This window comes from Lupinus angustifolius, chromosome LG02, assembly GCF_001865875.1.
Source record: "Lupinus angustifolius cultivar Tanjil chromosome LG02, LupAngTanjil_v1.0, whole genome shotgun sequence".
Lineage (NCBI taxonomy): Eukaryota > Viridiplantae > Streptophyta > Magnoliopsida > Fabales > Fabaceae > Lupinus > Lupinus angustifolius.
The window spans coordinates 8,081,870-8,109,454 of NC_032010.1; the positions used below are offsets into that span (position 1 = coordinate 8,081,870).

At 35.0% G+C, this 27,585-nt stretch overlaps 2 protein-coding genes across 2 annotated transcripts; one reads left to right on the forward strand and one right to left on the reverse strand.

Annotated features, from left to right (window-relative positions):
- On the forward strand, nt 216-4,215 carry LOC109335057. Its single transcript, XM_019571107.1, has 8 exons — nt 216-419; nt 1,748-1,821; nt 2,115-2,156; nt 2,785-2,826; nt 3,153-3,236; nt 3,662-3,749; nt 3,885-3,982; nt 4,064-4,215. The coding sequence occupies exons 1-8, from the start codon at nt 251-253 to the stop codon at nt 4,079-4,081; spliced, it is 615 nt and encodes a 204-aa protein (XP_019426652.1). The 5' UTR covers nt 216-250; the 3' UTR covers nt 4,082-4,215.
- Nucleotides 4,695-26,925, reverse strand: LOC109335050 (protein MOR1-like). Its single transcript, XM_019571094.1, has 54 exons — nt 26,451-26,925; nt 26,187-26,292; nt 25,990-26,113; nt 23,873-23,952; nt 23,611-23,788; nt 23,457-23,521; nt 22,146-22,228; nt 21,956-22,041; nt 21,724-21,837; nt 20,982-21,101; nt 20,564-20,666; nt 20,025-20,161; nt 19,507-19,572; nt 19,305-19,422; nt 19,165-19,205; nt 18,762-18,833; nt 18,565-18,672; nt 18,346-18,451; nt 16,754-16,866; nt 16,559-16,646; nt 16,302-16,402; nt 15,285-15,392; nt 15,067-15,172; nt 14,913-14,992; nt 14,685-14,834; nt 14,337-14,412; nt 13,796-13,920; nt 13,591-13,701; nt 13,374-13,523; nt 13,195-13,269; nt 13,022-13,103; nt 12,783-12,898; nt 12,609-12,707; nt 12,443-12,517; nt 12,253-12,348; nt 12,053-12,154; nt 11,866-11,967; nt 11,475-11,657; nt 11,276-11,387; nt 10,926-11,002; nt 10,760-10,839; nt 9,424-9,483; nt 9,165-9,291; nt 8,553-8,675; nt 8,397-8,474; nt 8,146-8,304; nt 7,845-8,003; nt 6,741-6,838; nt 6,483-6,639; nt 6,286-6,405; nt 6,015-6,110; nt 5,830-5,901; nt 5,431-5,713; nt 4,695-5,346 (listed from the first exon to the last, which is right to left on the reverse strand). The coding sequence occupies exons 1-54, from the start codon at nt 26,608-26,610 to the stop codon at nt 5,072-5,074; spliced, it is 6,081 nt and encodes a 2,026-aa protein (XP_019426639.1). The 5' UTR covers nt 26,611-26,925; the 3' UTR covers nt 4,695-5,071.

Below are 27,585 nucleotides of genomic sequence, written 5' to 3' on the forward strand. Positions count from 1 at the left end.
CAACAAAAATATATAAAACTCATTTATTGTTAGTAAATATCGTTAATCTCATAAGATCTTATCTTGTTGTTTGCATATCTTACCATATCAAAGCACCCTTATCTTACTCTTCCCTTAAGCTTGTCATTTTTATCAGGAATAATTTTTAACCAAAAATTTAGGTGGATATGTAATGTAAATGGTTATGAGTACTGTGCCTATGTTCTCTCTTTGTTAGAGGAAAAGCAAAGAAAATTGGAGCACAAACAAAATGATGCTACCATCTGCCATTGGATTATCTACAAACTTCTTATTCCCCTATCATGCTCCAATTCTTCCATCTGTTCTATTTTCACATTTCCATGTTTCACTCTCTTCTTCTTCTTCATCTCTCCCTCACTCAAAAATCAACTTTACTCAGCTCAGAGCATCCTCAGAAGGTAAAAAAGTGAAAACTAGCTTCTTTGCTTTTTGAATTTTATCATAATTTTTCATTTTGAAATACCCATTTGGGACATTAATATTTCTTTAAATGAATGCCAATGCTCCTAGTTTAGGTGGAACAAAAATTTGTTGTCTGATACCATGTCTCATATGTCACACACCAATGAAAACATATTAGTAATTTTGTAACTGTTTTTGGTGGGCAGTTCTAGCTTTTGGTTGTAAAGTATGAGGTTGGAGTTGTTGAACTTATATAATTTCTAATTAAAAATGGGAATTCTTTTGAACAATTAGGAGAGGATAATGTTACTGTGGCTAAATTCATGGGTGTTACAAATTATATTGTTCTGTTATTGACATTACTTGGTTGCAATAAAAATAGGCATATAAATATAAATGTAAGAGTTTCATACACTGTCAATCTAATGCCACTATACATTTTCATTCATAAGTCATGACTCTTCAAAAAATAGTAATACAAAAGAATGATGAATGTTATATTGACTATATAAATTTTTACACTAAGAGGGTATGGATATTACACTCATAAAAATAACCTAATGGAAGCTTAATATGAATGATAAAAAATAGTATAAAAAATTTTCTGGCAAGTGCACATTTGTTAAAGATTGATTGATTCTCACTAAAGCAAAATATTAATGTGTACTTGCTAACTGTCAACTAAACTTAAAAGGAAAATTTTACTTGACAGCTAGGACTGGAAAATAATTGTAGCATAATTGTATATGAGTATCAATAAGGCGTTAGTCTAGTCATAATGTAACAGCATTATCATGGTTAGAAGTATAACACATTGCTCATAAAGAGTCTGTTTTAAGTTTCAACACATCCTATATTTTAGGTGATAGCTTTTCAAAATGTTACCATTCATATCATATATACTCTGTTACTAGATAGTTATATGTTTTTTATGATTTTGGTTAGTGACTTGTTTTAGGGGGAGAATTACCATTTTCTTCCTAGTATGGTTCTTCCATTTAAACCAAAACATTTATAAACATGTAACTAGATGATGTCAAAACAATATTTTCGTCATTTATAAATTTCAATAATTAGATGCAACAAACTTTAGTTTACCTTGCATTCCCAGGACACTAAGAATCCTTAGATACATAGTGTGTTTCTTTTTTTCATTGTTCTCTATGCCGAACCGACCTAGTGAGAAAATGATTGATTGTTGTATTATTATTCTTCTCTTTCCATCCATTGTTTTCAAGAGGAAGAAAGTACTTCAAGTGATGCTTACTATTTTCTCACATTCCTTGAAAATTCTAACCTATATAATGTGTTTTGCATCATGCAGGACTACCAAATGAGTTGGTTGAAGATTCGAAATTTGTTCCTTTGAATTCTGAGGATCCAAGCTATGGTCCACCTGTAAGTCATGGTCAGTTTTTAGTCAGTTGAATAAGATGGCTTGTATCACTTTTTCTAGTTACTTAACTCTCCATGAACAAATAATTTCTAACATGCACACTGCTAAAAAAGTCTATAACTTTTTTTCTGGAAATCAGTTGCCATGTTTAGTGTTAGGGCCTATACTTCGAAAATGAAATTTTAGTGATTTTTTAAGGATGTTGAAATTTTAATCTATAACTTGAGATCAGAACTTACTGCATTTTGCTCGAAATTTATATGTAGTAAATGCAAATGTTTTTTCCTTTTTGCAGGCCTTATTATTGCTGGGCTTTGAAGCAGACGAGGATTTGAAGGTGAAATCACCATTATCCATTTAATAGGATTGGAAAATCCTTGTGAAGAAAAAAAAATGTTGTAGTTTCTTACAATGCTTTCAGTTGTTTCTCTGCATAAATTGCCACTAGTCATTCATTGAGCTTGAATTTATAAAGCAACCTCTGGTTTGATTATTGTCAGTGCTTCCAATATGATAACGACCCAAATTATCAATAGAGTAATAGCTTTTCTTGATGTTTTTGCTTCTGTTGAAGATCTTGTATGTAAATTATTCAATTGCAGCATGAAGATTGTCTTGTATTATAATGGCATTATCATTATCTATGGTAAATTACAATACTGATATAGCTAGCAGCTGACAATGATTGTTCAATGATATATTTTTTGTGGTAACCAATGATATGCATTCACCGGATGGATAAGGAGCCAATCCCTTTTAGTGTGCATGATTGACCCTCCTAGCAAGTGTTGATCTCAGGGATCGAACATTAGCCTTCAGCCTTGTACAATGTCTGAAATATAGTGGGGGCTTACACCACCGGACCAACTCTATATCTCTAAGCATTCAATTTCCTATCCCCTATATATGTTTTTTTTTCTAAATATGCCACTCAGTAGTATAATGTGTATCCTTACCTTGTGCAGATTAAACAGCTTCTGAAAGAGTTAGATGGTGAATTCCTGAAGGTAACATTGTATTCCCTTTCTTTCATGTCAATATTTTTATTGCATAAGCTGCATAACAAGATGGCTCTAGCTTGTGTTTGGCCTGATACCTGTTAGTCTTGTTCCATCTGAGTAAGCAACATCAGAACCTGTCTATCATGAATTTGATAGAGTAACCATATAAAATAATTGATTAAAGACACCAAATTAGAAAAACAAAGGAAATGATATATATCTCTTACCCATGTGACTAAAACCTGAATGTATTTGCTATACCAAATTATCAATTTCCTTTGATATCCAATTTTTTTTATATAAAAAAGTGAATGTAATATCCTGCATTGTAGCTCATCTATTGTACCGAAGACATGATTCCACGTTCGCTTTGGGAGGCAGTACATACAACACAACAGAGTTTGGAAGATATAGAGGTAGAATTTTTTGATAATTGTTAGCAGAAATAAATTTGTCTTTAGGAAGAAACTTCTCCATTGTTATTGTTGCCAACCATTTCACACAGATACTTTTTTAATATGATATCTACATATAAGTTGTATGTAGATTGACATTATTGTAGGTTTTCAAGTATAAAAGTAGTGCTGAATTCTCACCTGCTTAAAAAGTGATTGTTACCCCTAATGTTGTGAGCATAAGAATCTAGATCTTTTTGTAGCAATCAATATATGTTATAAGTAGATAAAGATCCTTCTAATGTACTAAGGTACTTTCACATTACTTCAATATTACTGAATGAGTTTTGTGATATGCATATTAATATTACAGTTTCTACAACTTCCTTAAATTATAAATTATATTCAAATACCTGCATATGTGTTAAGCATTTTGTGCTTTGCAGATAGCCAAGTCACTTCCTCGGATATGTTTCTTATCCGGTTTAAGTGGAGAGGAGATGATGATGTTCATAGATGCTTTCCCGGAATCTGGTAACAAAACTCTGATCACATCCATAATTATAACATAATATAAATGTTCAACAGAATATAAGATTTCATCAACTATGCCCTTAGGGTCTGTTGAAGATAAAACTTTACTTCATAGTTACTTTTTATTTTATGCAGGACTAAAACCAGCCGCATTTGCTGCTCTTGTTCCCAACAGTGCTAATAAACCACTGGAGGAGTTGATAGGAGAAATCATGGGAGATCATGAGATGTTGGTAAGTGTTTATTTATTGTATCTATATTTATCATTGTTAATGAGCTTATGATTATGGGGGACAATGTTTTATGCCATGCAGACTGGAAAACAGTTGTGAAAGAGTATGGTTGGAAAAGCAGTTTGCAACAAGAAGCAGAAATCTCTATATATTTAAGATATTAACTGTATAAAATTAAGTTTGCACTGCTATGTTATGTATGTTAGCAACTTATTATTTACTAAGAACCTAATTTCTTATAGTGTAGAAGTGCTTGAGATGAGTTAGTAAAAAGGTAGGTATCTGAACCTTATTTTAGGCGTTTTTTGTTGATTTTCAGAATTATCACCAACACCTAAAGGAATGTTTAGTTTCACTTTGGCATGCCCTTCAAACATGATTAAGGCCAAAAGCTAGAACTAGTAGAGATGGGCTAATTGTGATTTTGAAGCTCCCACAATGTGAAACCAAACATGAACTAAGTCATGAGCTGATATCATTTTCTGTTGGAACTCAAGATTGTGTCTTGCATACCATAGGAACCAGCATACCAAAATAAACCAACCAACTGAACTGAACTGTTTGGATCAACTGGCATACATTCAATAAGGACTACAATTCCTGGGAGGAAAATGTAGCCCCAGAAGACATGCATGGGGTTCTCTCATGCACAGCATAACATACTTAGCATCACTACTTTTTATCTGAATAAGATTAAACATAGTGGCCAAAATATTGTTTAAATCGATGGATAACTAACTAATATATGAATTATCACTCTCAATTTCTGAAACAAACTAAATTGACAACCAAACAGCACCACTACCAAATATTTGTAGTGATTTCATTAAATTGATGCATCTACATAATTCCTATTACAAAAAATACAGCTTCACTTTAATATACAAAGGCAAGTGGACCACGCATGAGGTGGAATAAATGCAAGTACATATACTGGACTGCAACTTGGAAGCTCAGTAGTTTGAAAGGGATAATAGCTCTAATGACTATTATACATATTCATCTATGCCGCCGGTATTGACTGTATGCCACACATCAATTAGAATAATGTCTTCAGAATCCAAATATGGCGAGGAAATTCTTAATCCGTTACAGGGGTTCAAGGGATCCACTTTTCAGTCTTTCCATCCGTGCCTGGAGCCCAGACAAAGCTTTCTCATCCATGGGAAGTACCCCACCTTGCAAGATATTCTCATTACCAACATGCTCTGATGCATGAGGAATCTGACTAGGAGCAAATCCATGATTCAAGTTGTCATTGACACTTGTTAATGGCCTAGTACCAGAATCTGTACTCCCAGCTGCAGCTGCTAATTGCATGCTCTTCATCCTCTCTCTAATCGCATCCAATGTTCCACCAGTCACTGCAGTTCATGTGACTTATTCCGGTCAGCATACTTTTAAGCTTAAAATCTAAATGCAAGACAAACAGAACAATAATACCATACCTCCGGTCATGAATCGTTCATTTCTTTGATCACTTGATGTGTAGTCAGAACCCAATGCTCTAGAAGTAAAAGAATTAACAGCCCGGTTCTCTTCATTGTATGATAGAGGTAAATTGAAATTTGTCGGTTCAGGTTTCACATTTAATTTAGCATCACCCAAAGGATTTGCATTTACATGAGAGAGAGGTGCAAAATCAGGGGAAGAAATATTTAAAGATGCAGGTGGGGGAGTTGACATAGGTAAGGTTGAAGGTGTTCTTCCAGCTGCAGCATTCTTCTCCATCTGCCACAATGTTAAAACCAATTGTCAAATACTCATTCTATTACTCTCAATTTTATGTGTTAAAGCACCATGCGTGTTCAATTAAGCACATGTACCAATCAAATAATTTAACACACCTGGGCGAGACCATCTCTTATGTAGGAGCGAAATGCCTCACTAGCATTTTGAAGCTGAGCAAATATATCAACCTAACAACACAAGAAAGTTAATCAAATAAGGAAAAAAGGATATAGGATGAAAGTTTTTTAAATATTAAATCTAATCAGATATAGACATTAAACAATACATCCTTAATTCTTACCTTCGGGTACAATTGGGTAATCCGATATAATTCATATAAACCAATTGTGCAAGTTTGTTTCTCTCCAATTTTCTTAAATATTGCCGCCAACTCTTGCTGCAGTTTGTTTTGGTAGACAAAACGGAAATGGTATAAAAATGTGCTGAAGTTACAATAAAATAGGACATAAGCACATAACAACACAGTAAAATACAAAAATAAACTAGACATGTGAAGATAATCACATACAGCTGCTAGACCCAAACTACTGAGACGCAAAACATAATGGTACCTTCAACTGGGCATCATCAGAAGAATGTGTCCCAGAGGCTGAGTTATTGGTTGCTGAATCACCCCAATGGTTTTGACTCCCAGGTCCAGATGCGGTCAACATTCTTGCCGCAGCCAATGTCTGGAGATTAAATCAAAAGAACAGATTAAAATAATTCTGACACAAGATAAAATAGAATAATTTCTTTTAATGAATACCTCAAGATTAAGTTCAATGTAGGCAAGGATGATAGGTTGGGGTTTGGCATCGATAGGAACCATTGAAAGATGGCCCTTTATTGCAGCACCACGAAGTTTGACAAGCTCATGCAGAACAGTTTTCACCATACGTAAGGGTTTGTCATCAGCACCAGCCCTGAACAGAAGAAAAATTAGATAAAAATTAGGTGATGCTCTAATAGAAAAACAAGTTGCAGTACTAGACTACCAGTACTCTATCCAACAATAATCATATACCTTCTTCTAATTTCTTCCATCCCCAAGTCTTGCAGGTATAAATGGATGCTTTGAAGTATGTGATCAAGGTCAACATCATAGATGGTGCTTTGAAGAACCTAAACCAAAAATATGTACTGAACTAATATAGTACAACAGTTTGACAACCACATTTATCCAGATAGAACTTTGCGACTTTATTTCTGTTTCTTGACTTAAAAAAACAAATTTGCAGTTAACACCTAAAGGAAAATTTTGTAAGTAGGGTAACTGGATAAATAATTAACATTATCCCACTCAAATCGTGATTGATCACATACATGAGAGCAATTTGCAGCAATAATTTGTAAACATATTATATTATTATCCCCTTAGGAGTTCAGTGTATTGTATCCCATACAGAAATACGACCAAAAGTTGCCCATACATAAACACAACCAGATAGCCTAATTTTAGACCCTAATAAAAACTACCAAATTCCTCCAAAACTGAAATAAGTGTCATCAACAAACTCCCTAAATATTTAAACTATTAGGTGAAGACACGTGAATGGATTTACATATCCAGCACACCCTCACAGAATAGTCTTTGGGGTTTGAAGTGTGAATAATTCACAAGCCCCCTACCTGCAATCCAGCATTTAAATAGAAGAATAGGTGCAGAGGATCAAACTCTATAGTACCTGGTCATAGAAACTGTGATACCAGGCTAATAAACAACTCCAACAAAAGCTTAAGCTACTAGGTAAAGGCCAATGAATGGTTACTATCTTCTAACTCAACCCCTCACACAGGAGCCATTTAGGCTTGAAGCATGGACAATAAAGCAGGCCCACCTACATTGATCTAAAGTTCAATTTTATTTGGAAAAATATAGGAGGCAAGGATCAAATTCTTGACTACATTACTTAGTCACAGCGGCTCTGATACCATGTGAATCATCGACAATTCAAGCTTAAGTTGTAAGTGAAAGAATCATGAATGGTTAATATCTATGAATAATTATAATACATCACTGTCTTGGATGTCCAGTACTATAATCTTACACATGATACAAATGATGAACTTATTTGATCTTCAAAGCTTATGACCTTTAAGAATGTACAGTGCTAGCTGTGTAGGTTACCTTTGTTAACTTGATAAGGCATTTCACGACCAGGTCAGAAAATTTCTGATTTCTGGAAGCAAGTGACTCATTTGATGTAGGTGAAGGCCACCTTGACGGGTCTAAAGGTCGCAAAAGATTGATTAGGACAACAAATGATGAAGTTCGATCTGCATTATCCTGTATATGAAATCATAGTAAATTAAGCTGTACTATAATGCTTTTGGGTATACAAACTAGCATTATCATTATTACCACAAATGTCTTAAATTTCAGTTCAATAAACAAGATAAACAAAATAGTTAAAATATGACTTCCTAACCAGAATCTTAAGCATCAACACATTCAATGCTTTCAACAACTGACTTCCATCATCCATATGTGGAACCCTATCATCCAAAAGCCACAGAAGAAGCTCAGTGATGAGACTGTCAAGAGTGCTCTCCTTTACAGCATATGCTAATCTTTTATTCTGAAATGTCTACACAGGAAAATATATTATCAAATAAAAGTGATATTAAGACACCAAATATTACTCAAATGCCCCAAAAAATAGGGCGAGGGGGAATTTACCTGCATGAGAGTGTTGAGCACATATTTGCACGACCTTGATGAAGCACCAGTCAAACTGAAGTCAAAAGTTCTTGCAACCTAATTTAAATAATGGTAGAAATTAAGACTTGAAGATGATTCATTATATTAGGGAAGAGATAGTCAAAAATATCTTGCCTTATTTGCAAGGCATGAAACTAGTCTATCAGCATCTTTCACAAGTTCATCCATAACACTGCCTTCTGGGTCACTAGTGGCCTGAGCCAACTCATGACAAATAACTTTCATTCCTTCAACAGACTGCACCACAATATTTTGAAAGGGATTGATTATTTCATCGTCTAATCCCAACAAGAGAAACAAAGAGTGAAAGGATAAAACTTAAAAACGGCATATCTATATTTATATTAGAGAACACGTATTAAATTGAAACTTAGTTTCAATTAACACGTGATTAATTAAAACTCTAACCGTCAAACAGTTAGAGGCTTTGTTTCTGTTACTAGTTAGTGTAGTAACTGATTTGGTTAGGGGGTGAGTGGTTGTTCACGTCACCTCCCTTTTGCTTCTAGTCTTTGGTTACTTTATATAGGGATTCTCTTTGTACTTAGCAACTCAATAAAATTACATCACAGAATAATATTTCTGTTGAAGCATTTCTTCCCTATCTTCTTTCTTTTATCTTTTTACATGGTAACTTCTCAACATTTAACTTTGATGCTTATGCAAGAATGATTATCCATGTAAAAATAAAATTTAAAATCAAACCAAAGAATCTATGTAGTCCACCTGCTCCGGAGAACCGAAAGAAATAATGTCAAGTGCTTCATTCCAATCTGTGGGGCCACTGGCAAGAGGCAAAGGATGAGGCATTGATTGTCTCTCAATGTTAACATCAGCTTGAGCATGATTTTTCCTAACAAATCAAAATACAAAATGATAAGGAATGGCAGGAGATTAAGAGATGCAATCTAGAAAGGAAAAAAAATCCTCATCCATTCAAGGGGCAAAAATTATGTTTAAGATTTTAATAAATCATTAACCATACCTCAATATTGGACCAGGAAGAGATCTAGCTATTTCTCCACTTTGCTCTGCCACATCAGACCTGCCAATTAATCAACGTGCTGAATTAAACAACTGAACATGTTTTAGCAAAGAAACTGAGGTTAGCTCATCTTGACCCCAAAACTTCGGAGTATTTTAACTACCACTTTAGTTGATCATTTACACACACACAGACAAACAACTCTACCCGAGCATAAAGCAAATTACAGTTTATCCGTTCCCCACTAAGGCAATCCGAACAATGGAAAATAAAGAGATTGTAATAAACAGCAACAACCAAGCCTTAATCCCTACAGTCAAAAGATGATAAATTTATTTCATGACGATCTCACATATATTCATGGAGATGACAAACATTTCATGACGACCTTACATATTACGTTCTAAATACGATAAATTCATTTCAATAATTTTGCCCTAATTATACACTTTACTTACAAAAATAATTGCAGTCACTCAATTATTTTAATGTTTAATTTACAAAATTATCAAATTACACCAATCGAATAAATTCAATTGCAAATTACAAAATCTAGGTGGTAACAATTTGTAATAATAATTGGTTAAAAACATTTTCAGCTTAGGCGAAATAAATTACCCAGGTTAATTAAGTCATAAGAGGATAATCAATAAGAAATCCTTAAATAATGTTATCATTAACCACAAAAGAGCAGTTTTGCTACATGCTCAATTCTCAAATTCTTTTAATTGACTTTGTTTCTTCCAAATTTATTTGGTCTAATTCCATTTTCTTTACCAATTTGATAAAGTTTCTTTGTTGCAAGGTTGCAAAATTCATACACAGATCATGAAAGTTCCACTGCAACAGAGGTTGCCACAATCAACCACCAGTTGCTGTGCACAATTGCAAGTGTATATCAATAACAACCATGGCACAGAATATCATCCCTTTACAAATACAAGCTGATAAAAAATTATATTCTCTTCGGACCTTAGAATCATTTCCTCCACAGGGATACCTTAAAGCTTTTTATGGACAGGCTGCTCTTAGTAAACACATACAATTCAATCTGGATGGTTGCCCAAAAAACTCCATCCTCTCTTTCTTTTGCAGTAACAATTGTAATCATTATATTAGCATATTTTCTTACTACTAATAATATTAGAGATCTCTAAGGGTTTTAAAAACTAAAACCTGCATAATACTACACATAAGTACAAGGGAGGCTAATATGTGTGTTAACTTTGTATTAAATAGAATCCTTTCACAACATAAATGTATGCATTTGTGTGAGTATCATATGAATCAAAAACACGATATGAAATACATAATAAATTAGAAAGAAGATACACACCCATTTTCCCTCACAGAGCGCCTCAAAATGGCCCTCGCTTCACCTGGCTTTCCTTCCCTCTTCTTTTCCATCTCTCGGACCTGGCAAATTACACCATCATCATCAGTAATTCAATATATCAAAAAGAATCAGAAAGAAAAACAACATGAGTGAAGTATTGACTGGCCTTCCACTTAAATCTGTCATCTAACATGCTTTTTTGAGCATCTGTTAGCTTTCCAACAAATCTCCATATGTCCTCACCTGCATAGCATGATCATAGACAAGATTACTCATCAAACCCATTATGACACAACAGGGAACTAAAATTTTGCATCTAAATCTCTCAACTGAAAAAGTAAATGAATCACATCATCCATACAGAGGAACATCAATGAGCACCACCAGTAACATTACATAATAAGGAAAAACCTACCTAAACTAAACAAATTAAAACAGGTATACTATCTTTTGAATATACTTCTACTTATAACAAGTTAGAAATGAGAAAGATACAATCAGCAGGTCAAGGCATACCAAGGATCTTGTAACCAGTTGCCAGTGTATTTAATGCAGCTTTCCTAATTTCACCATCTCGTTCTGCCGTCAAACTTGCAACAATCTGCAATGATTTTAGCTGTCCACTAATCTGTCCACACATTATGTCAGGAATTAATAAATATTTAAAGAAAATATTAAAAATAAAAATTCGCTAAAAAGTTATTAGTAAGATTACCTCAGCCACATGATTGTCAATGATAAATCCAACAAGATCAGCACATTCAATTCTTGTTCTGTTGTTCTTAGAGCGCAAACCCTCCAATATATAAGGGAAACACTTAGATGCAGAATATATGAGAACAATTTGTTTGGTCAGCTCCCGCATTTTTTCTCGTACTTTCTCAATGTTATGCCCTAACTGCAACATTTACAAAATAAGAATCGAACTATTGCTTCTTTCAATCTGTGAAATAAATTATTCTGTTGCAGCACCCCAAGAAAGTACATACCCACACCAACATATGATACTCAAATGACAAACTTAATTAACTCAATCCAACCGCCAATAAGATTAATTAGAATAATAACATCAACTGACACAATAATCATATTTTTTAAATATAAACCTTTTCTACTAGGCATGGAAGAAACAGAGCCACTTCAGACTCTGTCAAAGAGTACCCCTCATCCTTGAAGGTGTTAAGCAGTTCAGGAAGAAATTCTAGAACCTGGGAAGTTATAATACAAGTTATACTTATATGACCTATATAAAACACTTTATAAATGCAAACAAAAGAGAAAACTAAATTGCACCTTCAATAGACATGTTGTGTTTGATTTGCAGAACTGCAACACAAACCACCTCAAAAGTATGTCTAAAACTTCTATAGTTTCCTTAGCAATTGATGGAAGTGCCTGAGATGGGCAATAGAAATTTGTATAGGCAACAGTATGTTAAACACGTCAGAACCAGACAACAACACAAGGTGTTAAGAATGTGAAAAGAACAACACCTTCTGTAGCATTTCAAGTCCATCAATTTGCTTCTTAAAATCTGTACTAAGAAGTCTCCTATGTAAATCCTCCCTGAAGTACTTCATCATATCATTCTGCATGAAGAGCATATTGCAGAGACATTTAGTGTAACTGAAAAATCACAGGAAACTTAAGCTATGTGTGATCATTCCTCAAAGCATGGCCCACCTCAAGATCTTGAATCTGCTCTATACGTGGGTCCTCAAACTTAAACCTCCGAACCACCATTCTCTCTCTATCTTCCTGCATGTAAACCAATCCAGATGACAGTTCATCCATATGTCTTTTGAAGATTTTAAGCAACTTTCAGTATGCCGAGTTAAGCCAAGGATACCTTGTTCGAATCTTTAACATTTAACAAAGGTTGCAGCTGGACTGCTATATCTTGGACAGTGACTGAGTCGGATCTAGTGCCCTTTGTTGCCAAAGCCCTCTTTTGAGATAAACATGAAATAGTTAGAAACCCAAACAACTGTCAAACAATCAATGAAAGCAAAACTCAACGTACCGAAGATACAGGTCTAATTCCATGTTTTGGAACACCATTAGCAGTTGACTTCCCAGCCTTTGAAACACCTTTAGAAGTTGCACCCGCTGAAACTGCTCTAGCTGTCTCAAATGATTCTGTGGGAAAAACATTGGGGGCGGGAAAAAGATAAAGATATGAGGCTTTAAAGTTTCTAAGATAGGCATAAACCACATGTAGAAAAGTAGAATAAGAATGAGCTAAGTTACCAAAGAACGTACCTTGAAAAATGCCATGTGGTTTCAGCTTCTCAAGAACTACAGCCAGAGCTGGTCCATGAATGTCTTTAACCATCTTTTCAATCTAAATAAATAAACATTTTAAGGTGTCGGGTATCACATGAACGTTAAGGAAACGAGAGAAGAAACCAGCATTGTATTACCCATACACATACCATTTCATGCCCACTAACTCTCACTATCTCGTTAATGCAAGCCTCTGCTGCCTTGCGAACATCAGAGGATTTATCCTAGGAGACCATCATACATTTAATTGCACAAATTTTATGCATAAGAACAGATTTGATAAATGAAAGAGAGGGAACAATCTAAAAGCTAAGTAACCAGATCTTACTGTCATTGCAGAAGAGGCAGGCTTCAAAACTTGTGCAGCTTCAGCAAAACTACTTAGCCCTGAAAGTTGCTTAGATAACCACTCTAAAAGATCCTTACGCCCTTCAGCACCAAGTTTAGAATCCGTCAAAGCAATTGTAACATAAGGAACCTACAGTAACATTTATACTCAGAACAAGGACAACAAGAGAATAACTGAAAAGAAGATCAATACAGACCATTTTATCAAGATGAACAGCAGCTAGCCAAGTGTCTAAAGTATTCAGTGCACATTCTCTCATGTGCTTCTTATTGTCACCAAGACATTTCAATATATCAGATAGAATACCCTGCAACAAACCATTTCAATTAAGTCTGACCATAAAGGCAAAGCAACATTACCAGCAAGAAAGAAAATATAAAAGCAGAACACAATCCACTCACCTTGCTTGACTTCTCCACGGCTTGTCCCATCGCAGATGCCACATTACCAATCGTTGTCAAGGTAGCCATGATAATGTTTTTGTTGCTATCGAAGAGCCGTCCCCTAAGAGCACCAAATAACTCACCTGGCAACAACAGTGACAGCCATAAATTTTAAATTGTGCAAGCAAGATACGTAAAAACTTGTACCATTGAAAAAATAACATATTTTATTAATAAAAATTGAGTGATAATAGAAGTAATATCATAAAATATGGGGGCAATTTATACACATAATATATAAATGTATATAATTCAGGTAAGTTAAATTTTAGTGGGAGAAAGTGCCTTCACAAGGCAATGCCTGGGTCCGCCCCTAACAGAACAGTTGGGACCTATTATGAAGATTGACTAATTTTATAATGAGAAAATTAATCAACTTGAAGGATTACAAAATATTGCATACATACAAACACATAGGGATGAGGAAGTGAATGACAAGGAGGGGGAGAGAAATCATTGTTGGAAAGTAAAGCACACCAAACTAATGTTAATGGAGTACCAGTTCCAGCTGCTTGAATTCTCTTATTAGCTTCTTCCAGTATTTTGTTTACAGATTCAACAGACTCCATACGAACCTTCATTAAAAAAATGCACAGCAAAATGAGATGCAATAACACGTTAACATAATTCCTATGTTATGTGATGCATATTATCAACCAAACCTTCCAATCAGGACTTTCCAAGCTCTTCAGGAGGGTTGGGGTGATTTTTCCACTAATGTCTTCACGAGGCAAGCTATCCAGCCCACCAGCCACCACTGGTGAAGATGAGTCTGAAGCTCTAATAGCTCTCTTGGGAGCTGCAGGTGCCCCCTAGAGCATTATGTGATGCATATTATCAACCAAACCTTCCAATCAGGACTTTCCAAGCTCTTCAGGAGGGTTGGGGTGATTTTTCCACTAATGTCTTCACGAGGCAAGCTATCCAGCCCACCAGCCACCACTGGTGAAGATGAGTCTGAAGCTCTAATAGCTCTCTTGGGAGCTGCAGGTGCCCCCTAGGCTTAGAAACAAAATGAGAGCATTAGGAAATCATGGTACTGCTTATAGAACGAACATCATCAAATTTAACATACCTCAAATGGATTTTTCTCATACTCAGTATCTAGGGCACTGAGCAGTGCAGGCTTAACATCAGTAAGAAACCCTTTGATGTCTGCAAAGGGAATAACCTTAGAACCTTTAACAATGAAATAACAAGAGATAAACATTTGAAAGTTGTATAGTCACCTGGACCAACGAATCTATGCAGAACACCCAAGAGCTTAATTGAAGCATTTCTAGTAGCAGCTGCACTTGACTGCAGCCCAGTTTCTTTAAGAAAATCAATTAAATCCTGCAAAAATGGAAGTTGCATCAAAATTTAGAAACTAGAAAGTCCAAGAAATTTCAACAATCAAAACAACAAAACCAAGGTATCCAAAAACATGTGACTTCAGATAATACACCTTCAGCTTTAGATGTGATACACCAAAGTCATCGATAGCAGAAACCATCCACACAATTCCCTCACTAAGAACTTTAGGATTCTTATGCTCCTTCATGATCTTGTACAGCTAGAGTAACAATAACAGATTTTGAAACATCGTTAGTTGACAAGAAACAAAACAAAATGGTAGACTATCAAAATGGAATTAGAACAACCTACAATTTATAAGAACTCCATCATGGGTCATCAAAAAATCACAAAAGATCAAAAGCTTGCTCAATAACAAATATAAGACTGTTTTAGAACATCTTATTCAGCTATAAGTCCAATTACTCCTTCGATTATATAACAGTCAGAAACATACAAAATCAGCAACCTATAATCCCAAACTAATTTCCGGCCTTCTTATTTTGCTCTACTCTATGCAACTTTCTGTAAGATTTCAATTTTCAACCAAAATTAAAAAAGATTGCTAAAACAGTGAAAAGTGGGTTAAAGAAAAACATGTGTGTATGCCATAAAATGTGTGTTCAGTTAATCACCCTATATAAAGACGTATGGATTCAAGGCAAATACACTCCATAAATCTTCATTTTGTTAGGAGTAGATAATCATCAAACAAGGAAAATAAACTTAATCTTCGATAAATGTTCAGATAGTTAGCAACACTATACAGGTGAACAGACAAGTTAGCAGATAAAATATCAACATTCAATTATGTCAATGGAACTCGATTAGAATTGTGACATCACAAAAAGAAAATTATACGCAAACATTCTATTCCTTTTTTAGGAGGGGGGTGCACTTCCCGGTACTCACACTTCATGTCCGCTGCTCTACTAACTAAGCTGACTCTTCGGGACAAGTGATATCCCAAATTGAGCTCCTAAATAAAAGTAACCATACAAGGTAACTCTTTTCAAGGAGGGGGGAATTAACCAAGCCCTTTGTAACTCAATTTTTTTAGGAGGCAAGCTAGGAACACACTTACACCCAACGATTAAAAATTATGCTCATAAATAGCAGACAAGCTTACTCTTTCAAAAATGAATCCTGGACCAATTGCTTCTGAGAAAGTAGTAAGGCACTTCATCGCATGTGCACGTGTCTTAATATCTGCTACCCGTTCACTGAGTCCTATCAAAATGAAAACAGAAAATAAAATGAGGTAGCAAAAAACAATATCAGTCATTCTAAAAAACAGAAAATCAAAAGTGGGATCACAATATAAAGATTTCAGTTTAACATCGGGATGACTATTATTTCAGAAGTATAATGAACCAGAAAACCCACCGGAAAGGCAAAGCACTACACACTTCTTTGGAAATTTAGTTGCAGTCGAAGCAATAAGAGTGATAACTTCAATAACCTGCTGTTGGACCTGCTCAAGGAAATGACAAGCACTAAGAGACCTCTGATACTATCATTTCATTTTCAATTATTTTATAAAATCAATTATTAAAATCTCAAAAGAAAACACTTCTATACCTGAACATTTTTCTCACCCCATCCAGGTAAAGTGCAAAGTAAACGAATCAAAATTTCTACAGATCGGTCAAGGTCTTGTAAGCCTTCTACTTGCTGTTTCAGTGAACCAATGGCTGCAAAATAAAACCTCAGCAACCTTACTCAACAAGCATGTTATACAAGACAGCAAAGGAAAATAAGCCAGGGAATAGGCATCACAAAGTGCTAACAAATAATCAACAGAAAAAGGAGCAAAACACGCAATTGATAAGATGCCTCAACATTTCAGCATTGGGTGTGGGAGCCAATTTCAACATGCCCAAAATACAACCCCAAAAATGTAATTTTAAATTTTAAAAATTAATAGTAATAAATGAAATTTGCAATAGATTATGTCAGAGCAAGAACTACATGTGGACAAATGCAACAACATTCTCTTCTTTTTCAAATAGGAAACAACTGCCATAACCAAAGCACATAGATTTAGTAAAATTACTACTAGAGTATTTTATTTTAGAGAGGAAACAATGCAATCACTGTGAGAAGAATCGTGATTTATTGGTCGATAATGCTTTACAAGAGAACACATAAAAGTATTACTCCTTGGAAAACCAACTGCCAAGCAGAGTACAAAAATGTATAAGATATTTATATTTATATCTATTAATGTTAACTATTAAATATTACTAATGTACAAAGATTAAAAAGAAAATAAACAGAAACAAAAAAGCAACCAATAATTCAATAGAATGGAAGAAATGCAAGGAATCTACAACCATTAAGAAACGGAAATCTTAAAGAAAAAAACAATTTCGAATTTAAGGCATGGATGATAACATATAAGATAACAGTGAGTTCTAATAATCCGAAACAAACAATTTTCAACAAAACAAAATCCAAAGCTATTGTCGGTGGTTGCAAACTCTACTTTATTTTCAAGGACTAAAATCAACACTAAAATAGACAAGTATACATCATAATGAACTGGGGCAAGCAGAACTATCATCGATGGTTGCAAACTTTCACATTACAGTCTATCGCAAGACCAGAACATAGACAATACCAAAGTTACTTTCTGCTATTTTGTATAATCCTAATAAAGGGAAGGAAAATGGCATAGTTTACTCAAATGTGTAGTAATCTTATTCACTAGAATATCTTCATAAACCAACCACATGATTGCCTGCTAAAATGTGCATAGGAACAAACAACATATAGAAGATGTACTGCTGAAATTACAAAAGAACGTGATACAAGCATATAAATCATAAGCTAAGACGACCATAAGCTAAGACGACCATAAGCTAAGAAGGCCAAAAACATATAGATCTAGGCTTTACCAAAAACATACCAAACCAAAGATTTATATCACTTCATGCAATTATGAAACTATAAGCTAAGAAGACCTTATGCTAAATCTGAGCTTTGACAACAAAAATTTATATTGCAAGGTCTAACAGTTCCCTGTGCCAAATCATCAAAGGACCAGAGAAGTACATAGAAGATCTACAGACTCTAGCCATCTATGACTCTCCTTTGCTTATGCATGCACCTCCAGTGTATATGTAAATCTATTAAAAAGAAAGTCCAAAAACTTTTAAATGATTACCAACCTTCAAGGCGCTCCTTCCACACAGTGCTTTTTAATAGAGTGATGGTATCTGACTGAACTAGAGAACCTATTCGGCTTTCAATCTCGTCAAGACTCATCTCAGAGGGCTGAATAATTTTAGATAAACAAAGATTACATTTACTATTAAAAGTCATCACATAAAAAAATTTGATGGCAAAATCACATCAGATAGACTGCATAAAAACACATATCAACTTACCTCGACATCTTCAGGAAGTTCAATAGATTTCGAAGACTTTGCCGGAGCAACTCCATCTGCTTTTTTGTTCATTCCAGTCTTTGCAGCAACACCTTTCTTGATGACAGGCTGGAATGTGCAAAATGGTCAATATATCAACTCAAGAGCATAAGAAGAACATCGTAACCTCAGTTACAAGCAAGAATGTGCAATCTTACAGGTGCCTGAACAGGTCTTTTTCCACTAAGCATGCTTGCTGCTGACCTTTTAACAAATGCACTTTCCGAGCTCTGTATGTAAATCAGCAAACCAAGTAAATGTTTTTGTCTCGGAAAGGTTTTCCAAGGTTTTAAGTTTAACCGTCTGCGATTAATATTTAACACCACCTATTTATTTTTTACTTTAACATCTTTCTCATATTCCAGAACCCATTAGGATTCATATTCCTGTACTATATTAAAGACAAAATCTGAAGTTATGGTATTGAAATAATGAAGTAACAGAAACAGTCCAGCATAATAGCTGATCAACTCTAGGTCCAGAAGATTAAAGGGATGAAGCTGAAGATAGAACTCTCAAACTAAATAAAAAGAAAAACTAAAAGAATAGAAGTAAACCCACCTCCGCAGAAGACGCACCCGCACGTATATTATGCACTGGGGCTGGAAGAGCATTATGAAGTGTCAGCAAAAAACAAACAAATAGCTCTACAGAATATGTATGACTTCCAGCAAGTCTGAGAGGCAAATCAAATTACAAACCTGTGGCAGAACCACCAGGCACGGCATCTTCAGAACCTGAAATCATTTCGGAAAGCTTCTTTCTTCTAACATCATCCAGTTTTTCCACCGACCTCTCTATAGGTCTCATGCCAACCGACTACAAGAGAATGAACAATGTAATGCTCAAAACCTCAATAGCACAAGCAAAACCCGGAGCAGATTTAATTTTGACAGCTTTTACCTTAGCTATTGCAGCCAATACTGAAAATGCAGCATCCCTCACTTCTGGAGTCCCGTCATTCAGGGACTGCAAGGTATGAAAACATGATTAAATAACTACCATCATTAAGCATCCCAAATTTGTATATTTCCAAAACATGAGTAAAGAAGTACTAATCATGTCAAATAAATGTTTTTTGTGCTTTCTAGAGAAACACAGTTGAAATAAATTAGATCATATAGAGAATAACGGCTTGGAGATCATGCTAAGAGCAAGGTAAATAAACTAAATTTTATTCGCAAATTGTAATCAAACAGTTAGTCGCATCATGTACTAAATGGCCCTACCCCAGGAAAGAACAGGAACAAAAGGACTCTTAGAACTGTTTTACCGAAACTCATGTGGCCCATGTAAGAAAATTAAGACGAGCCAATACTAGCATAAACCAAGAGAACTTAATATGCTGAACATGCAAAAGCTGGAGTGCCATATTTCACTCTTAAATGCCCGAGAAAAAATAAAAACATGGACAAACTGACCTCCATACAGACCGGCACATAATCCTTATGAACCTTTGTAACAACACCTTTGTTACTTGTTTCAATACAAAATGCCACCCAAGCCAAGGTTAGTGATCGCACAAGAGGGACTTTGTTTTTAGTGGCTGCCTTGACATCTGCAGCAGATTAAACATAATACACTCAGCAAGAAGCAACCATAGGATACTAACAGAAAGACATGACTCAACAGATCGAGCACCAGTACAGAGTACACATCAAAAAAAATTAACATTGAAAACCAGTCAAAATCTATGAATGATTCATACAGGCAACTAAAGTACCAAACTGGTGTCCCCAACACATCTAAAAATTATTAAAGGAATTTATCACCATGCTCCCTGAGGAAAACACACTAGATTATATGGCTGGTAATGTAGGAAAAATACTATGACCTTCTGTTTGACAACTGATTTACCCCAGAAAAAAACAAACAGGGAATAAAAAAATAAATCCTTTAACATGTGCCTTCAAAATCCAAGCCTAACATGGTTATAAAAAATTATTGATGGGAAACCTGCCTTCAACAACTTCAATGAGGCTTATGCATCCAGCTTTGTGCATCGCTTGAAGAGTCTGAGTCAATGCCTCACTCAGAGTAGGTTTTTTCTCCTTCAATTTTTCCTATTCAAGAAAAAAAAATATTAAGCAAGCATTATTTTGAAGTTCAGTAAATTATCATTTTAAGCCATGTCATTCAATACAAAGGACAAACAACTTTTTCCAGCCACAACTGATAACAAATAAATTGCTTAAAAACAAAGAAAAGGGGGAACATCATCCTCTCTCAAAACCAGTTATGTTGGCCAACCATTCAAATATAGATAATGACTTGATTACAAAGAGGAAAGACACTTATTCATTACTACTGGTACACTTAATACTAATACATAAATAGACAAGATAACCCTTACAGACAATGTGATCGAGAGTACTTACAAGTAAAACAGGAAGTAAAAAACGAGAACTCGCAGAAAAATGAGTTCTTAATCCACGAGCAAGATTGCCAATGGCCTGTATGGCTTCAACAGCAACAGCAATATTCACATCTGTAATAAGCTGCCAGAAAAAACTAGTTTAGCAATAGGCAGAAAAACAAATAAATTCAAGTTTCAAAGGAAATTCACAATAACACTAAGTCTGCATAGTACGAACATCTACGACAGAAAATAACAAGATGTGCCACAAGCCCACTGCAAATTTATGGAATGACTCTATCATAAGCAACCTTTATAACATGAAATATACAGAATTACAAATTAATGCATCTAAGCACAACCATGTTGTGAAAAAGGTTACTTCCAACATTTTCACATGCAGGTTTTGACCTCTCTAGCAATAATGGACCATCAGGAGAAAAAGAGAGAGACCAATAATAGTAGGTAAACAAATGAAATACAATAAGAATGCCTGTCATTAGACTTAAATTAAATGGAAAACTCTAATGCCACAATTCTTATAAAATCATTTCCCCTTCAACAGTGGCAAAACTAACAAATGAGACTTAGGGCATTGTACAATAAGAAATAACATACCAACATCACCTGATCATCAACATACATCCTAAGTCAGTAGGAAGCAGACACTATTTGAGTGGAAATATAGCTCCAAATGATTTCATGCTTAATAAGCAAAAGGCCAAGCTATTACATTTCTATAAATCACAAAGCATATAAAATACCTTCTTTAAGGTCCGGCAAACTTCAGAAAAATCACCAGGAGAAATTCTTATAGTTGAGGCAAGCTTTGTTAACTCAGCAACAGCCTCCTTTCGTTCAGACCATTTGGTAGCTTTCTGATGATTAATAAACAAAAAATTAATAAAAGAAAACTGACAGATTCAAAGCCATCCAACAAAAAGTGAAGGCATATTAATGACTAATATAAAATATGAGATTGGGGGTAAAACTGACCACTCCTTCCCAAAACCCTGACTTCTCCAAAGGGGTCAATATATCAACAGGATCAACAAGGTCATATTGATCTATTTCTGTAGGAGCTGACAACCAACAAGCAATTATAGGTATATTAGTGCAACAGAGGAAAGGCAAACCATGTCTGGAAGGACAAAAAAACATCCCACCTCAAAAATCAATCACATACCATCATTCCCAGATTCTTCAGAAGGTCCAGGACCCATAACCTCAGACACAGCTTCCTGTTCAGGTTCCTTATCTTGCTCCGATCTAAATTACAGGGAAATTTTACTCAGATGATATCACACCCTTACATTGATTTTCATCAACATATCAAGCTAAAACATATTCTCCTTATTTGTGTATGCATCAGTTGCATTTACCATATGTTTGACAGGACAAAATTTCATGAAAAATTTGCTCTATATTTTAACTTCACTGATCCCAGAAACTTTGGATGTAGAATACACATGACAGCCAACCTTGCAGCCGTCAACTTACTTGGACAATTTAAGATATAGTGTTTGGGCGAATTGGTAGGAATGAAGTCAACAGAAAAGGAATTGTCTTCAATTCCTGTACTGATCCCTAGCTAGTTACTAGTAAGCATTCACTACTTGTGTTATGCCTGATCTTGGCTGTGCAAGTGTGCAGCAATCTATTCACCTAATTTTTTTCCTACCATATATCTGTGTGTCTGTGTGTGAGGCTGTTATTTAGCAACTTTGGCCTATACTGTTGATAATGTTGACCAACCTATCTATGATGTCCACTTCCCAATGCCATTATCTATTAAGAAAACCCTATGTGTCTGAGTAAGAATTATTAGGGAGAAAGTTAAGACTTGAGAGTCACCCATACCACCTAGAATTGTGACAAATATTTTGAGTACCGTATTTACAGCAGCAACAAGAAATCTTTGAAGGTATTGAAAAGTAGTTTCTGAATAGTTTGTTCAGTGGCATCAGCTTTCCCACCATGTAACTATTCTGTCTACATGGAAGATTTTAATAGATAGGCCATATTTTTTTGAAGGCATACTCAAGCATAAAATAGGACCCAATTTAATTTTATCCAACATAAATTGCCTCCCGCATTAGCATTTACCATAAAGTGAATATAACAAGATTTCAGTAAGTTCAGCACTTCAACATTAGGACTTGTTTTTAAAGGGGTGAACACACAATAGAAAACCAGAAAAACGGTATGCTATCTCGGTGTACCATTCTGACAGATTCCCGAAACAAATAACAGAGACAGACAACTTCAATAAATAACTGAATAACACATTTCAAACAATGAAAAGAAAAAAGAAGGAACCAATTTCAAACTATGTACAAAACAAAGAGATGAAATATTAAGAACACAAATGTATTGCATCACATCACATGCATGCACCAGTGAGCACAGAAAGGAAAAACCACTTCACTGAAAACGCATTAACACAATAAGAGAAAATTCAAAACAAAAACCTTGAAACAGGAGATGTATGATGTACCTTATTTTGCGGGATGGCTTTGCTGTTCCTGTAACATTTACAAGCTCAGCTTCCAGCTCTTTTTTCTTCAAAAGGATAAAAAAAGTATGTTATGGTTTTCAAGCAGAGAAGAATGGAACAAAGCACAGTAACTAAGAGAATCAATTTAGCATACCATTGTGTCTCTCATTTTCTCAAACAAAATTACTTTTACATGATCTTTACCAATCCAACGACAAAGTTCAAGAGTCAGCCCTTTAGAGGATGCACGAACACTTTGATCTGGATGGTCAAAAAGTTCTGGAAGCATCTTCAGAAGTCTTTTAGGGGGTACAATTTTTGCTCCAAATTCACTAGCAGCAAAAAGAATGATATGTGTAAAAGGATCAAAAGAAGAAAGGAGCTGCTATATAGTTTTTGAAACTAAGATTCCAAACCTTAATGCTTGAAACATAACATCTATCGCAGGCACCACAGCTTTAGCAACTTTGTTCTTTATCGCTTTCTCCATTGAATCCTAAAATTACCAAAAGCCTTGAGAAGAAAGCGGAAAAGAAAATACGACCAGTAGTGGGCAAAGTTATTGATGTGTAAACCCCAAAGAATTCATTATGTGAAACATAACGAGAACCAAAAAACAAAGCAATTTGAAATCAAAAGTTTTAGATCATACCTTAGAAATAGACAAGAAATATGGAACCCTACATTGGGTTTAAGTAAATGCATGGTTTTTGTACGCTCACAAGTTTTAGGTGAATTCATGGAGGTTCTTTGGGTGGTATAAATTGGAAACTTCCACATAAACCTTTTCAGAGATTTTTTTTACCTGTCATAAGTCCAAAAAAGGTATACAGAGGAGTTGGGGAGCTTTATATAATAATGGTGCTCATCTGTGAGTTTCCCGTGTCTTACTTATTTGCCTTTCTTAAGAAAATCTGTGTACCCTCATCCTCTATTATACTAGCTTACAACTCTAATAAAATGCTTATTCTTACTTCTTATTGTGGAAAAGGAAATTCCTGATAAAACCCAATTCCCAATCAGATTTTAATACAGATTTAAAATATGATACTTATTCTTTAATTCTATATTTTTATACATTACTACAATTGGATGTGTAAGCAATTGGTTATCAGAGGAGAATAAATAGCCACATGGAGGATCAAACCTAAGGCTGGCAATAAACTGAACCAACTCGGTATTCGTTTGAAATTTGATTCGTTATTTAGCTTGATAAACTTAGTTCATAATCAAATGAGTCAAATTTGAGCTAGAAATTGAGCTTGATAAATAAAGAGCTGAACTTGAGTTGGATACAGTTCGACTCATTAGGTTCATGAGATGGCTCGATATACATATAAATATATGTATATGTATATATGTGTATATATATATGCATATATATGTGTATATATATATTTATATATGTATATATATATAACTAATTTTTATGTTTATTATGATTCATATATTATTTTATATTTATTGTTATTATATTTATAAACAAAGTTATTTATATATATAAAACCTTTTGTAGTATTTTTAAAAATGAAATAATTAATTGAGTTGTTCAAATGAACCAATTTGAACTAAGCCGAACAGTTCGCGAACTTTAACCGAGCCGAACTCGAGCTAAAAAATAACTCGTATTGAACTCGAGTCGAGTTTCGAGCTGAACCAATACTTATCGAGCTGAACTGAGCTGAGATCTGGTTCGACTCGGTTCGGCTCGTTTCCAGCCCTAATCAAACCGCTGACATCATCACCTCGCTATAGTCTGCAAGACTGTAACTGTGACAGCAACCCTTGGCCTTTTCTAGGGTCTATCTTATAAACTCAAATCCTTAGCTTGCAAGAGTATAAATTGCAAACAAAATAGAAAACACAAATTAAAAGTTGAAAAAACATTTTCCTTGCACCTTATTAAATACATAAAACAGATTTTGCAGAAAAGAGCAACCAGAGCCCAACCATTCTTCAGTCATAAGCAAATAGCAGAAATTAAAAATATATTGCATATGAATATGTGACTGCATGGTTCTAAGTTCAAACTAAAGTCATCATGTGGAATACTGCAATAGAACTACACCACTAGCCATTGAGAGGGAGATAGAGGACAGATGAACATTGCTCAAAGGACCCAAACAGACACAAAATGGAAAGAATCATGAGGCCCGTGCAAAACAAAGTTGGTCTCTTCACCACCAAACAAACTAAGAAGCAAAATGATGAATATCAACTTTTAACATTATCTGCCCATTTAACAGCTTAAAACTAAGAGACAACCGGGTGTGCCAAAGGAGGGAAAATATAAGAAATGAAGACCTAAGCCAAAAATTGGCATTGTGATTACAATTGCAGCAAATTCTTTGCTTTCCCATAAAGTGTTTTAAATAAATACACTGAACAAGCAGTATAAACATAGCTACTGAAACAAAACATGTGAACAACCTATAGTCAGTATAAACATAGCAAACCATGAAAGAAAACCCCAAAAAAATAAAGTAGAAAACCATCCAATGGCAACGAAATAAAATGCACAAAATAGGAGTACCAGGAATGCATCCACAGCCTCCAACTCCACCCACAGCATAAATACTGCCTGAGCCTTCTCCACCGTCTTTGTCCGCCCAGTCAAACATTTTGCCACAACGGCTTCACAAACTTCCTTCCCATACCTACACCAAAATTCAAATTTAAATTCAAACCGCAACAGTAACTTTCTAACATATAACTTTTACAAAATTTCACCTCCCAGCGTCAGCATCAGCAGCTCGCAAGTAAGCAATCAATGCATCAAGCGCCTTCTCTTGAACCGGCGCATTCGAATCCACTACAGTCTTCTTAAACAAGTGACCTACAAAACTCAAAAATATCAAGATCCAAATCAGAAATGCACCGCAACAACCACAAACTCCGCCCAAAAACATGTCCAGATCCGCAATCAATAGATCAAAAACCACCGTTCCTCAAAATCAAAAACCGCAAAAAAAAACCTAACGCGGAGAAACTAACCGAATTCACGGATGCGAGGGTCCTTCGGATCGGAAATGGAGTCACACAACGAAGCCAAATCAACATTAGCCTCGTTACGAACCTTCCAACTCTTATGAAATAGACGATCCTCCCACGGCAGTTTCTTCGCCTCCTTCAACAGCTTCTCTTCTTCCGACATTGTTGCTCGCTTCGCAAAATCTACAATATACGAACCCGAACCCTATCGATCTCCGCAAACCGACCCGAACCAAACAGAATTCTAGAGAGAGAGGAGAGAGAGAGTAAATGTGTGAGAGTGTTTGTGTGATTTTGATTTTGCCGGCGAGAAAAGGAAGAAGGGAAAAAAGGGGGAATGAGAATGCAAATGTCGTTTTATCTTTGCCTTCAAAAACAAATAGTGTGCGTGAGAGAGAGAGAGAGAAAAAGAGGGAGGTTGTTTTTGTTTTTTTTATATTTTGTTTGCTTCACAGTTGAGAATGAGACATATGTGTTATTTTTGGATATATGTTTTTAACACCCACGTTGCAGTGGGGGAGCGCGGAGGGAACGGCCAATTGGATGACATTGTGGGTGGAAGAAGTTCAAACTCTGCCTTATTCTTAATAAGTATCATTCCTATAAAAGGAGATGAAAAGATTAAAACTTCCATTATGATGGGCGAAATTTATTAGAAAGATTTGTCACACTCTCAAAAGATTAATTCTTTATCTAATATATGCTAAAAATATTCTTGGAAAAATCAAATAAACTAATAAACACTTTACTTAAGTAGATGAGAAATATTATGAAAATGATATATCATCAAAAATTCAATCCTCTAAATTCAAAAATGGTTTAATATTTTATTTATTAATGATTGATTTATGAGTGATATATTTTACTTTTTTTGAGTGTTGATGAATTTGATAGGAGGTCCTTACTCTATTAATATTTGTTCTTTTATGTTGGTCAGGTGTGGTTAAAATCGAGTGTCTTGTTGAGTAGCAGAAATCAGTAGCCTTGGTCGAGTGTTGTGTGGACCAGCCGATGGAGGTACATGAAAAGGTTCTCCGACGATCAAGTCATTATGTGGTTTTCTATAGAGAGAGAGAGTAAATAATAGAGAAGTAAAAGTTAGAGTAAGGAATATTAATTGATACTTCCTATGTAGGGG

Coding starts and splice junctions, on each gene's coding strand:
- LOC109335057 (XM_019571107.1), top strand. CDS start 251: ATGATGCTACCATCTGCCATTGGATTATCTACAAACTTCTTATTCCCC. Junction 2,157..2,784: donor AAGCAGACGAGGATTTGAAG/GTGAAATCACCA, acceptor TACCTTGTGCAG/ATTAAACAGCTTCTGAAAGA. Junction 2,827..3,152: donor TAGATGGTGAATTCCTGAAG/GTAACATTGTAT, acceptor CCTGCATTGTAG/CTCATCTATTGTACCGAAGA.
- LOC109335050 (XM_019571094.1), bottom strand. CDS start 26,610: ATGTCGGAAGAAGAGAAGCTGTTGAAGGAGGCGAAGAAACTGCCGTGG. Junction 16,647..16,753: donor GGGGTGAGAAAAATGTTCAG/GTATAGAAGTGT, acceptor TTCCTTGAGCAG/GTCCAACAGCAGGTTATTGA. Junction 16,403..16,558: donor TGTAGTGCTTTGCCTTTCCG/GTGGGTTTTCTG, acceptor TCATTTTGATAG/GACTCAGTGAACGGGTAGCA.